This window comes from Hemitrygon akajei, chromosome 10, assembly GCF_048418815.1.
Source record: "Hemitrygon akajei chromosome 10, sHemAka1.3, whole genome shotgun sequence".
NCBI lineage: Eukaryota > Metazoa > Chordata > Chondrichthyes > Myliobatiformes > Dasyatidae > Hemitrygon > Hemitrygon akajei.
The window spans coordinates 72,998,127-73,012,938 of record NC_133133.1 but is presented as its reverse complement, the minus strand read 5'-3'; the positions used below and the strand labels follow the sequence as shown (position 1 = coordinate 73,012,938).

The following is a 14,812-nucleotide window of genomic DNA, read 5'->3' as shown; positions in this document are numbered from 1 at the left end:
TGTGTGTGTGTGTGTGTGTGTGTGTGTGTGTGTGTGTGTGTGTGTGTGTGTGTGTGTGTGTGTGTGTGTGTGTGTGTGTGTGTGTGTGTGTGTGTGTGTGTGTGTGTGTGTGTGTTTTCCAGCATCTGCAGGTTTTCCTGTTTTATTTTTTGGTCACTTTGATCAGAAAGAGGTTAGGCTACCAGTTCACCTATCACAAGCATGACCATAAAGAAAAAGGTGAACAATAGGTGAACATAATCCCTGTTTTCAACTATCCCAGACTAAATGTGTGAAATTCGATTTATAAATTTGCATGTTTATTGCTAGCATATCATCAAAGGTCATATAAGCTGTCATACTACTTGGTATAGTTCAGTGGTAGTAAAGGTTTTTGTATTTCTGACAAATTAATTCTAGAAACATAGAAGTAAATTCTCTGTCACATATGCTGTTGTAGAATTGTTCATTAAATGGCTTTTTTTCCTCTGATACAGAATTTCAGCAATGTGTAACTCAGTAAAAGGATCTGCTTCAGAACCAACAAGCTTTACCACTGCAATCATTGAACCCGATTGTCCAGCTCCACCAAAACTAACTAGTAGAACCAAAAATAGTCTGAGCTTGCAATGGAAGGTAGGAATTTTCATTATTTTCTGTTGGCAAAGAGACTTAAACACTAAGTTTTATTTCATGCTAGAGGATGCAGTGGGTGGGAGTTCCCAAAGGATCAATTTTCAGCAATAACCTGGAAGGGGTGAACTGAAGTATCCAAGTTTGTGAATGACTTTGACAGCAACCTATGATATTTGAGTTCTGTAACGGTGATATAGCTTGGTTAATTGGGTGAGCAAATACTTGACAGAGTTTAATGTAGACATCGTGTCCTTAAGTTGGAGTGAAAAGTTAGATTGTTAACTAAATGGAGAGAGACTGCAAATAGGTAGAAAATAGTGGGATCTAGATGTTCTTGTGCATGAATCTCACAGTCAGTAGCAAGGTCTTAAGAAAGCAGATGTCATAGTGGCACTTATTGCAAGGGTATGAGAGTTTAGAAATCGAGAAGTATTGTTACAATTTTGCAGGATGCTAGTGATACTAGATCTGAAGTACTGAATTGTAGTTCCTTTAATTAATAAAGGATATACTGGTATTGGTATCTGTCCAAATGAAGTTCACTTAACTAATAGCTGGGATGGTTGCTGTTATCACAAGTGGCTAAAGAAGTTCGATCTGTATTTGGAATACAATTAAGATTTTAGGGATTACAGAGCAAGGGGGCAATCATTTAAAACTGAGGCTTATAGGACAAGGGGACAGTGTCACAAAAGAATAATGGGCTGCCAAAAAGAGCAATCAGAGGGTTAGGTTCTAAGTGGCAATTAAAAATATGGGATAAAGATAAAGAAACTTCTCTCCAGAATTTCTCTAGACTAGGACAAGCCCAGTACATATGAATAAAAGAAGCCTCACCCCCTTTACACTTGTCACAAATGGGACTAATGTCAGGGTAAAACCGTGATAATTTAGTTTTAGACATATGAGCCCTATGTACAACCTTAAACTGCAAAAGGCAGTGGTGAGCACATAAAGAGGTTGAATTAACTGACTTAAGAATTGAATCCCAGACCACATCAGATAAAGAAATATTTAAATCATGCTCCCAGGCAGTTCTAATTTTACCAAAGGGGGCACGCCTCAAGATCACTAACTTATGAATAGTAGATATTAAACCTTTATGCAATGGGTTAATACAAAGAAACAAGTCCACAAAGAAACTGGGCATCTCAGGAAAATTTGATATTAAAGGCTTAATGAAATGTCTAATTTGAAGGTATCTAAAGAAATTAGTATTAGGTAAGTTAAACTTTACAGATAGTTATTGAAAAGTTGCAAAACGATTATCAATGAAAAGATCTTCAAAACGCCTAATGCCCTTTCTGTACCAATCATGAAATGTTGAGTCTTGCGTAGAAGGTAGGAAAAGCTGATTGTGTAAAATAGGACTAGAGAGAGAGAAACCATGAAGGTGATTATATTTTCTAAACTGAGCCCATATTCTCAGAGTCTGTCTAACAAGAGGATTAACAATTAGTCTAGGCAAGTGACAAGGAAGTGCGGATCCAAGAAGTGCAGAAATGGAGAAATCCTGAATAGTGTTCAACTCCATTGCCACCCATTTTTGGTGGTCAAACTGATTATGAAAGAAGGACCAAAAAGTAAGACAATGAATATCGGCCGCCCAGTAATATAAACAAAAATTAGGCAAGGCCATACCACCTTCCATTTTAGATTTTTGAAGGTGAGCTTTATTAAGTCTGGAACATTTGCCCTTCCATAAATAGGATGAAATAATAGAATCTACTGAATCAAAAAAAGCTTTAGAAATAAAAATTAGTAAAAACTGAAATAAGTAGACATGCATTTGAGTCCGACTAAATGTCAAACATTATCTTTTGCCTCTCTTTTGGCTGGACACTTAGTCCTTCTCAGTTGGAGAGATGTTGCTCAATGGCTTAGTGATATTATGTCCTGTTTAGACCTTGAAAAGATTTATCATTCACTTCTCAATTCGGACATTAAGTTTCATAAGGTGTGGGGACCTTTTCTTGAATACTTTCATAACTGCTCTTTAGAATAAGTTTGTTCTTTTTTTTGTACTATAATCCCTTACTTTCAGCTTTTTTTCCTGTAAATTTTATGGTTTTCATTTGATATGAATTGCATTATAGTTTTGGTAGTAGGCATTATATTTTCTTTTCTATATATATTTACAGTTCTGTGGGGTCAAACTCTTCGATTAATTTTCCTTTTACACATTGAAATGGTTGGCCTGGAGTTTTGTAGTGGGATACTATATATGATTTTATTTTGGGTGCTTTTTCCTTATTGTTATGAATTATATATTAGACATGTTTGTTTTGCACTGTATAAATCTCCATTTTTGTTGATGTTTTGAAGTAGTTGTAGAAACTCATATAAAAAAATCAATTAAAAAAAAAAAAGAATGACAGGCTGTGTATAGAAATGGGAGTTGCACTAGCAAATTTTCCTTCAAGGACATTGTTGACCTTCCCATTTAGGTGTAACCTGTCTTTTTTGTACAGGTTTCATCTGCTTTGGAAGAGAGTTATGGTTAGTATGTTTGTGGGTGAAATGAAAGCTAAGTGTGCTGTACTGTGCCAGCGATTGCTGTTGCTGTTTGTGAGGAGGTTGTACGCTCTCCTCATGTCCTTGTGAGTTTCCTCCAGGTTCTCTGGTATCCTCCCCCATTCTAAAGACATACAAGTTGGAGTTGGTGAGTCGTGAGCATGCTGTGTTGGTGATGGAACCACGGTAAGACTTGTGGGCTGCCCCGAGCACGTCCTCTGACAGTGTTGGTTGTTGATGCAAATGATGCATTTTGCTTGTGTTTTGATGTTTAGATGTACATGTGACAAAGTTAATTTCTTGAAAGTTAGTGGTTTTGTGGTTAAGGAGGTTATCCAAGCCTGCAGCAGGGTATCAGTCAGATGGAAAGTTAGTTGGAGTATTGGGAGAAGAAATTTAATTGCAACAAGTGCAAGGTGATGCATTGTTACAAATGGAGACAGGACATTACAATAAATGGCAGGGCAGTCAGAAATATTAATAAACAAAAGAGATCTTGGTGTTCACAAGCATTGTTCCCTGAAAGCAGCATTACAGCTAGATATGATAGTCAAGTAGACACATACAGTAGCTTACTGACCTCCATAGGTTGGAGCACAGAATATAAAAATTGGAATGTTACTTTGCAAATTTACAGAACTCTAATTAGACTGCACTTGGAGTAATGTGTGCAATTCTGGTCGCTGCAAAATTAGGAACGATGCAATAGAGTACTGAGGAGATTCACCAGGATATTGTTGGATTGGAAGACTTTAGTTAAGTGGAGAGATTGGATAAGGTCTTTTCTTGAATTGCAAGAATGTGAAGTGTTATCTGATATAAGGTTATGAGAGGCATGCATAGGGGTAGATGGTCAGAACTATTTTCCCATGATAGAGATGTCACAAGCAAGAGGTTTAATGTGAGACAACAGGGTTTTAAAGAGGGTTCGAGCAGAGGTATTATTTTTGAAAAGTGGTTGATATGTGGAACTCACTGTCAGAGAACGTGGTGGTGTCAGATGCAGTCGGTAATGAGATATGTAGTTAGACATGTGGAGGAGCATGTGGACAGCTGGATTAGTGTGGAGGAGCTTAAAGATCAGCATGGATGAGGTGGGCCTTGGGACCTTTTGCTGTGTTGTATGAATCCATGACTCCAAAAGGAATTGAAGCCAAAGAAAAGATCAGCCATGATCATACTGAATGAAACACAGGCTTGAGCTCCTCCTATTTTATTGTGTTCTTGTGTAGACTGTATTACAGTAAAAGCTGTATTTCAAAAATGTATTTCAGCCTTTCTCTTGTTAATAGTTATACATAACAAAATAAACATACATATCAGTGGATTGAAAGACTAGTTAAGTGGAGAGATTTGGATAAGCTCTTTTCCCTGAATTGCAAGAATGTGAAGTGTTATCTGATATAAGATTATGAAAGGCATGCACAGGGGTAGATGGTCAGAACTATTTTCCCATGGTAGAGAGGTCAACAAACAAGAGGCCAATGTTGGCCATTTGGCCATATTTATTAATATGGTAATGAATTCAGTTGTTCCAAATCTAACAATGTCTAGTTTTTTTTTGTTTCAGGCGCCCAATGATGGAGGTTCTAAAATCTCCAATTACTTATTGGAATGGGATGAGGTATGATTTTGCATTCTTCTAAAAGTTCACCTTTAGAGTGTAATAATGTAAATAAGAGTAAATTTCTTTAGTAGCCAAATAGAATTAACTGATTAATTTTGTCTATGTAGGGAATGCATAACTTTTTTAAGGAATGTTACCATGGACCTCAGAAGCTGTACAAGCTGACTAAATTGTCACCATCTGTGGGATATACTTTCAGACTTGCTGCTAAAAATGATATTGGATTAAGGTAGGTAATATCAATTTTAATATATGTAAATTAATTCATTTTATTTGGATAAAGAAAATCCGTCCAGTTAGCTGTTGTTTGAAAGTCAAATACTGGAAAGAAAAAGCTGAATTCTATAATATTGCAAGATGACCTGTACCACTGGTGCCGTACCTTGTGTGTCATTGTGTTAGTGCAACAGAATATGAAATTTCTCTGTTTTAGCTGAAAAAAACAAGTGACAATTAGAAGAGAAGTAGAGAAGGTGCAATAGAAACAGAGTAACGGATCAGAGTAAGGAAAGAAAGAACAAGTTTATGCATTGGATCAACCCAGTCATCCTCTGTCCTGTGGTGCTCAGGTTTGAGATAATAGTGAGGCTAAATGTCTTTCTTTATTTATCAATCTTTTTTATTAAGTTTCAAATAGATAAACATAACAGTGATGGTGATTAAAAAAAAAATCGGAATTACATTAATAACGGTTAGCGTATTAAACAGACTACGAGTAACATGTGTAATCTAAACCTGAGGAGACTAAATGTCTTTAGTTTTTTTTCTCTTCTTCCTCTCTATTATTAAGAGCTCTAAATTTATTAAAATCTACCTTTTTGACAAAGTGCCCATTCACTTCAACAAGCCTACCTTCCATACCTTGGGAATTATTCTTGTATTGCTTTTGATCAGAATTATTGATAAGTGGGTCTATATTATTATGGAAATATTATTTTTTTCCAGACCTGTAGGAAAGAGTGAGTGGCAGTAGGAATTCCCTGGAAATCATTAATTCTACATCTGAAAGTGTCTCAATTTGGAGTAAATAGATAAGATGATTGAAAGGCTGTGTGACACGCCCAGCAGACAAAACAATACTGACAGAGAGTGAAATGGTACCTGCAGAAATGACCTTTTTTTAAAAATAGAAACTGAAAGAAGGAGCAAGGTACCTCCAGTTGGAGAATTTAGTATCAATGTTATGAAAAATTCAATGTGCAGTAATTATAATTCTCAGAACCTTTTTATGCAATGGCCAAACCTTTTTGACTGTTTCAACTACCTTGGTAAATGCAGTAATGAATAATTTTTTGCATTACATTTAAATTGTTTGTTCTTTCTTTCACCAGTGAATTCAGTGAAACAGTACGATATTACACAGTGGGAAGTGTTCCTGCTGCCCCAGCTTCTCCTCGGCTTATTCAGGCAGGTGTCACTTGGATGTCACTGGAATGGAGTCGACCTGGTGGTGTTTCAGATGATGAATCTGTTACATATATCCTGGAGATGGAAGATGAAAGTTCAGTAAGAAGCATTTTCGATGTTTTGTCTGTGTGAACTTGTTAAATGTGAACATAGTTCTCACATATGTTTCTTGTCCAGTTTGGCCTGAATTCAACCAGATTCAAGATTGTTTAATATCAACAACTCTTTCTCTGTAGTGGAATAATTCCTTTGATGTTCATTAAATTTCCTCGAAAAGTAAGCTACAGGATGTTCAACATCGATGTTCCCACGAGGTGAGGGAAGAGATTGCTGAGCCTCTGGCTAGGATCTTTATGTCCTCATTGTCCACGGGAATGGTACCGGAGGATTGGAGGGAGGCGAATGTTGTCCCCTTGTTCAAAAAAGGTAGTAGGGATAGTCCAGGTAATTATAGACCAGTGAGCCTTGCGTCTGTGGTGGGAAAGCTGTTGGAAAAGATTCTTAGAGATAGGATCTGTAGGCATTTAGAGAATCATGATCTGATCAGGGACAGTCAGCATGGCTTTGTGAAGGGCAGATTGTGTCTAACAAGCCTGATAGAGTTATTTGAGGAGGTGATCAGGCATATAGATGAGGGTAGTGCAGTGGATATGATCTACATGGATTTTAGTAAGGCATTTGACAAAGTTCCACAAGCTTATTCAGAAAGTCAGAAGGCATGGGATCCAGGGAAGTTTGGCCAGGTGAATTCAGAATTGACTTGCCTGCAGAAAGCAGAGGATCGTGGTGGAGGGTGTACATTCAGATTGGGGGGTTGTGACTAGTGGTGACCCACAAGGATCAGTTCTGGGACCTCTACTTTTAGTGATTTTTATTAACGTCCTGGATGTGGGGGTAAAAGGGTTGGTTGGCAAGTTTGCAGTCGACACCAAGGTTGGTGGTGTTGTGGATAGTGTTGAGGATTGTCGAAGATTGCAGAGAGACATTGATAGGATGCAGAAGTGGGCTGAGAAGTGGCAGATGGAGTTCAACCCGGAGAAGTGTGAGGTGGTACACTTTGGAAGGACAAACTCCAAGGCAGAGTACAAAGCAATTGGCAGGATACTTGGTAGTGTGGAGGAGCAGAGGGACCTGGGGATACATGTCCACAGATCCCTGAAAGTTGCCTCACAGGTAGATAAGGTAGTTAAGAAGCTTATGGAGTGTTCGCTTTCTTAAGTCGAGGGATAGGGTTTAAGAGTCGCGGGGTAATGTGACCCTTTCTGCACACAAAGGGTAATGGGAGTCATAAATTGTTAGCTCCTTGCCCTCTGCCTACTTCCCCCACTAAGACAAATGCCTTGACTCCTAGGTCAATTGTTTAGAATAAAGATAAGATTTTATGGAAGTGAGGTGACCTAAAAGATTTGAGATTAAATTCTTTATTTCTTATGTTTCTTCAAATTTTTATAACGTTATCAGTTGCTTCTTTCACAACTGATAATAGGTGTTTTTTGTCCAGCTGCAAGAGTGAGCTAAATTTAATAGCTGTAATTTCTCAGGAAGAAAGCTTTTTTTTGTAAATTTACTCCTAAACAGAAGTCACCTCCAGTGGAGAAACTGATCATTTTAATTTTGTTAAATCATCATTATTTTTGGCTGGATATTCTGAACATTCGTTACAAGCCAAATTGGTAGAAGAGAACAAATTGAGAGTTTGCTGCCGGAAAAAAAAACATTTTTGCAGTTTACTGCTGAGAGAACTATTAGCTGAATCTGTAAGCCTGTCTATAACTTCAATTTTTTTTTAATATTACAGGGTTATGGATATATGGTAAAGTACAATGGAGATGAGCTTGCTTGCACTTTAAAATATCTTAAACGGAATACCTCCTACAATTGCAGGGTAAGTAAGTATGTCTGCATGTTCATCTGTTATTACTTTTCTCACCATTTCTCCAAATTAGTTTGTCAATTCCAAATCATAAGAAACTACAATTCCCAAATAAGAAAATTCTTTAAAAAAAAAATCAACTTGGACTCCTAATGAGTTCTATCCCATTGAACAGTAAGCTCTGAATTGGTACTAAATCACGCCTAGAAGTTACGCTTCCTGCAGTTGAAGTTGAAATGTAATGATAGCCACCAACAAAATCCAGTGTTAAATCCTAGTCTTAATGGGATTCTTTTGCATTGTATTAAGCAATTGCTGTTAGATTCTGTTCCTGCTCCGATTTTAAGTAGGACCTATGAGGGACAATGTTTTCACAAACAGGGTGATGGGTATATGAAACAAGCTAACGAAGGAAGCTGTTGTGGTGGGTGTAATTGCAATGCATAAAAGACATTTGGTTGGATACATAGATGGGGTATATATAAATAAGGTACATGGGTTATATACAGTAAATATGGTTCATGGATATATAGGTGGTGGGACCCACTTGTGAGAATTCACAATATACAGCAAGTGAGCTGAAGTTTAATTTTGTATTCTTGAATGTCTTTCGTGCTTTCAGTCTGGATTTCTGTTAATATTTAGATCTTTGCCTGTAATCGTGAAGGCAAAAGTAACCCAAGTGAAGTTGTCAAATATTGCACGTGCCCCAATAGACCTGGACCACCCAGTAAACCAAGTGTAAAGGGAAAAGTTCATGCACACAGTTTCAAGGTTGTATGGGGTAAGTCACACTTGATACCTTAGGAAGTTCATTGTTAATGAAATTTCAAACAATGATCTGATGCAAATGTATTTTTTCCAAATAGTCTACTTGCAGACAATCTGAATTGGTAGTAGTTAGGATGTGAATGTCTATTTTACCAAATGCTTCAAATCAGAAAAATAAACTGTTATCTGACAGAAATTCTTTGATTATAGAATAAAGGACCTATAACTGATGCAGTTTGGACAAATGAGAAGGTATAAATAAAGTGGTTGCAATGTGATCAAAGGCATTAGTTATTCTAATCTATTTAACCATTAGAAGTTAGGGGCAAAATGAAAAAGGAGGTAAGTTAGCTTTGACTTTAAAGAGTAAAAGCTATGGAGTTAGAATCTTAAATCAGAAAATCAAGTAGCAAAATCAGTTTGGATGCAGCTCTGTGGGAGTAAAAGTGTAGAATCACACCTTTGCACCTCTAGAATACTGAAATCTCTCATGTTCTTCTTTTTATCAAAATGAACAATTTCACATTCTCCCAAATCATGCTCTGTTCCAAGGATATCAGAGGGGCACAGAGAATCACTGACAAGTACCTTTATGGGCTCAGTTCACAAGCGCATGGGTTTACATAACCTAGTACCTGTGTGCACACCTCCATAGTTTTCCAGAACCTCCATGAACAGTCAAATAATGGAAAAGGTGTCTACACTGGCCACGTGTTCCTTGTGGTCCTGATCTAATCTCCACGTGTCCTCGTGGTACACCACATCCACAATGATTGGTCACTGGGGAGTTGTTGTTGCTTTGCATTTGAAGCCTTGGCTTTTATATTCCTTACCAGTTCAAATGTCACATTTCAGTCTCATTGGCTGTGTGTCATCTGATTAACCTATGTCACCTTCTTATTGGCTCTGGTGCAAGTCGGCACCACTTATTGGCCTCTTCCAGGAAGTGACAACTGGTAATTTATAACACCTTATTCTAAGTTAGTTACCAAACCAGTGAACAGCTCGCATCACTTGAGGCAGGCACTGACCACACTAATCACAAACCAGCATGTTATATCATACCAAAGAACACCTCACAAATAACTTATCTGGGAATGATCTCTAGTTCAGCAGATTTCCTGGAGCATCATTGCCTCTTCTTTTAAAACACTGATTCAGCTGAGCAAAACCAGTTCACAAAATGGATGATGCAGAGCAGCTTCACAAAATGGCACCCTCCCACCGCACCCCCGATTCCTCTGACCTCACGACAAGGACAAAGACTACCTAGTTGCCTACTTCCGCTCTCCTTGATGCATTCAAATTCACTGATTTGAAGACTGTATTTCTTTCTGCACAACTCCATTTTCCTGATTTTTTTTTTAACCATTCATTTAGCCACTCTATCTCCATGTAGCCTCCTTAAATCATCTTCATGATTTACTCTTGTACTAATTTATAGATGACCAATTATACATTTGGACTTTTATCCAAATCATTTAAGCCAATCTTTTACCCATGCCAAAATATTACCACCTATGCTGTAAGGAGTTGTTTTCTGTAATAATCTTTGATCAGATGCAAATGAAAATATAAATATAGTGCATTCATGGAACAATGTACTTTGTAAGAATAGGCACTTTAGCCCAAAGTGTCTGCATCGACCATGATGCCTATCTAACAAATCGTATCTGCCGGCACGTGGCCTGCACATCTCTCAATCCCTGCCTGTTCAAATATCTCCTTGAATGTCGTTGTCGTATCTGCTTCCATCAACTTCCTGGCAGCATGTTACAGGCAACTACCAATTTTGTATGAAAACAAAACTTGCCTTGTAAATTTCCTTTTAAATCGTTCTTGAAGATATGCCCTATAGTATTTGACATTTGCACCCTGGGAGAAACAATCTGACTACTGACCCTATCTATGCCTCTCATTAAATTTCAATACTTTTATCAATTTATCACATCTTCCTGTATTATTCAACCTTTCCTTATAACTAATACTCTCTAATACAACATCTTTTATAAACCTCTCGATTTCCCACAGCAATCTTGACAATCCTCTTTCTACCCTGTCCTCTATTCGCTTTTACACTTGTGATTCATGGCTCCAGTACCGTATCTAATTTTGCCAACGACACCACTGACATTGGCTGAATCAAGGGCAGTGACGAATAAGCATATAGGAGGGAGATTGAAAATCTGGCTGAGTGGTGCCACAACAACAAACTCTTAGTTAATGTCAGCAAAACCAAGGAGATGATTATTGACTTTAGGTGGAAGAAACCAGTGGTCCATGAGCCAGTTCTCATTGGGGGATCAGGGGATGGAGAGTGTCAACAACTGTTAATTCCTTTGTGTCATCATTTCAGAAGATCTTTCCTGGGTCCAGTACGTAAATACCGTCACGAAGGAAACATTGCAGTACCTCTGGTTTCTTAGAAGTTTGAGAAAATTCAGCACATCATCTAAAACTGTGACAAACTTCTATAGATGCCTAGTGGAGAGTTTACTGGCTGATTGCATCACAGCCTGGTAGAGAAACACCAATGTCCTTGTACAGAAAAGCCTACAAAAGGTAGTGGATACAGCTCAGTCCATCATGGGTAAAGCCCTCCCAATCATTGTGTATATCTACAGAGTGATGTCACAGGAAAGCAGCATCCATCATCAGGGACCCCCACCATTCAGGCCAGGCTCTCTTCTCACTGTTGTAATCAGGAAGAAGTTATAGAAGCCTGAGAACCTATGCCACCAGGTTCAGAAACAGTTACTATCCCTTATCCATAGGCTCTTGAACCAGAGGAGATAACTTTACCCACCCTGTCCCATCATTGAACTGTTCCAAATGAAGCAGACTTCCTTTCAAGGATTCTTCATCTACATGTTCTCAATATTTATTGCTTATTTATTATTATTATTCTTTCCTTTTTTTTTCACTTTTTTGTATTTACAATATTTTATTTTGGATATTGATTGCTGTCTGCCCTGTTGGGTGTGGTCCTTCATTGATTTTATTGTATTTCTTGCATTTACTGTGAATACCCCCAAGAAAATAATAAGTTGTATATGGTGACATGTATGTACTTTGATAATAGATTTACTTTGTACTTTGAAATTCTTCTGCATCCTTATCCTGCCTGTAATGGCATAACCAAATGTGACTTAACAAAAGTTGTATTTTTACTCTTATCCTGACCATTGAAAGCAAGCATGCCGTACACATTCCTTACCATTTGATCTGCTTGTGTTGCCAACTCTCAGGGAACTATGAACTTTCACCGCAAAATCCCTGCGCACATCCCCTCTGTATATCCTTGCTCCTAAGTTACCTGCCATTTTGCATTTTCCTCCTTACATTTGACCTCCAAAATGCAACACCTCACATTTGTCTGGAGGTAAACCCCATCTGTCATTTCGCCACCAAACTTTCCATCTAGTTTTTTGCGACTATTATCTATTTACCAGTCCTGATGAAGGGCTTCAGCCTTAAACGTCCACTGTTTACTCTTTTTCATAGATGCTGCCTGGCCTTCTGAGTTCCTCCAGCATTTTGTGTGAGTTATATTGTCTATTTACCCTATCTGTGCATCTCATAAATTTATATATTCCTATCAGGCTGCTCCAGACTATCCACAACTGTACCATAAATCATGCCTTACTTATCATGAACCTACACTTTCATCTAGATTTATGTAAATACAAGTATCAGAGATGACTCCCTTTTATACATGACATATTACTTTTTCAAAGAACTCCAATAAATTAGTCTTAACATGATTTATTTTCAGAAGCTCCTACTGACTTTGTTGAAATGACATGAATGTTTCTAAGTACCTTGCTGCAGTATCTTCAATATTATCTTATAATAAGTTTGCTATGACGAATGTCAAACCAACTGGCCTGCAGTTTCTTGTGTTCATGTACATTACGAATACAGGAGTAAAATTTGCTATTTTCCAATCTGGCAGACCTTTTCCTGAATATGGGGTATTTTGGAATATTAGAACCAATGCATTAGCTATCTCACTAGCTGACTGAGACCCAAGGAATTGTCAGCTCAGGGTCCAACCATTTCCTCAGTGCCATTTTACTGCTGATTGTAAGTTTCTCCCTTCCTCCCAATTTATGATTTTAAAACTATTTAGCTTTTTAGCAATATAGCTATTTAGCTGTGCAGCTCAACATCATTAAAGCAAAGGAAATGGTGATGGACTTCAGGAAGACTAAGCCTGCACTGCTCACTGTGACTATTGATGGGTAGGACGTGGATGTGGTGAGGACCTACAAGTACCAGGGGTGTAACTGGATGACGGTCTTGAGTGGGGCACCAACACAGAGACTGTGTATAAGGAGGGCCAGAGTCGCCTCTACTTCCTGAGGAGACGGAGGCCCTTTGGAGTATGCAGGCCTCTCCTTCACGTTCTGCTAGTCTGTTGTCACCGGTACAGTCTTCTATGTGGTGATGTGCTGGGGCAATGGTATCAACACAGGTGATGCCGACAGGCTCAATAAACTGATTGGAAAGGCTGGCTCTATTATAGGAGTCAAACTGGACACACTGGAGTCTGTGGTAGAACAAAAGACCCTACAGGAAATCCTGGCAATTCTGGGCAATATTTCTCACCCTCTGCATGACACCTTGGCTGAACAGAGGAGCACTTTCAGTCATAGACCAAAGACAACTGTGCTGCTCCAAAGAGCGCTATATGAGGTCATTCTTACCCTCGGCCATTAGGCTCTGTAATGAGTCAACCTATAGCCAGGGGAAGTGATGACCCCCTCCTATTAGACTGTTTGAGGTTACTTATTTTTTATTGTTCTCTTATTGTATATCTGTGCACTTATAATGCTACTGTGACACTATAATTTCCTCTGGGATCAATGAAGTATCTATCTATTTCTAGGATGTTATTTGCATTTTCTATAGTATATAATGATGCAAAATACCTATTTATCTGCCATTCCTTTTCCATTATTAACTCTCAGACTTGCCTTCTGTAGTCGCAATATTCACTTTCTTGTATAGAGCGAAACTTAAAATTTGTTCGAGCATTGCTGGCTAGCTTTATTTTGTACTTTTTTTTGTTAATCTTTCACTTTCTTTACTTTTCATATTCTCTCTCTTCTAAGCTGCCAGAAATCTTTGTGCAATTATATGCAGCTTCTTTATCTTTCATATTTAACTTTTTTTAATAAAATGTGGATCACAGGGCTACTTTTTGGAATTTTCCTTTCTTGTGATGCAAGTTACATGTCAATTAACCAATTTCACTTTACCTAACTGTGTTATCATACCCTCATAATTGCCCTTATTTTGGTTAAAATCCTAGTCTTGTCTTCCATTCTTACCTCCTTCAATCATCTCGGGGCGGGTTTCCCAACCTGTTTTTTTTTATTGTTTACACGTTGATCCTTTTGCCTTTCTGACAAGCTCTTATTATATCACAATATTCCCTTCAATCCTGTGCATCCATGTCAACCACCAAGAAATCACTTTACACCAACTCTGTACCAGTTCCAATTTATTCTGCTCTATTTCCCTGAGCTCCCCCCCCCAAGCTTCTGCCATTCATCTGCACAATAATTTACAGTGACAGATTAACCAGCCAGCTCACATATCCTCGATGTGGGAGGAACCCCAAGTATTTGGAGTAAATCTGTGTAGTTACAGATGATGGCATCCATCTGTCTCGAAGAATAGTGGCACTGGAGTGAACTCTCCAGGGCACAAGCCTGGGTGGAGGATATGGAGATCCTGGGATGCCCAGTTATCAAGATCCCCCTCTCAGCCTCACTAGTGTAGTCCAAAGGAAAGTGAACCAATACATTTGACACCAGCCTGGCTGCAGGAGTTGCCAGAAGGATGTTCAGTGATGTCCAGTCACCTTAAGGGCTCCATTCCGGATTTTCTGTCTAAGTTTACCTCCCATAGCTGCAGCTTCTCCCAAGGCTGCCCACCAGGCTTTGGAGTTATTTACCCAAAGCTGGGTAGTTACAGCGAGAACTTAGAAACTCCAC

The 14,812-nt window shown here is 38.4% G+C and overlaps 1 protein-coding gene across 6 annotated transcripts in view; it reads left to right on the top strand.

The window, feature by feature from the left end:
* Nucleotides 1–14,812, top strand: part of LOC140734470 (fibronectin type-III domain-containing protein 3A-like) — a 137,757-nt gene that overhangs the window by 92,559 nt on the left and 30,386 nt on the right. For all 6 annotated transcript variants that reach the window (XM_073058458.1, XM_073058456.1, XM_073058457.1 and 3 more), the window contains 6 exons: nucleotides 477–615; nucleotides 4,700–4,753; nucleotides 4,864–4,985; nucleotides 6,088–6,262; nucleotides 7,962–8,048; nucleotides 8,682–8,820. In XM_073058458.1, coding sequence (XP_072914559.1) covers nucleotides 477–615; nucleotides 4,700–4,753; nucleotides 4,864–4,985; nucleotides 6,088–6,262; nucleotides 7,962–8,048; nucleotides 8,682–8,820 — 716 coding nt within the window. The remainder of the gene's footprint in view (nucleotides 1–476; nucleotides 616–4,699; nucleotides 4,754–4,863; nucleotides 4,986–6,087; nucleotides 6,263–7,961; nucleotides 8,049–8,681; nucleotides 8,821–14,812) is intronic.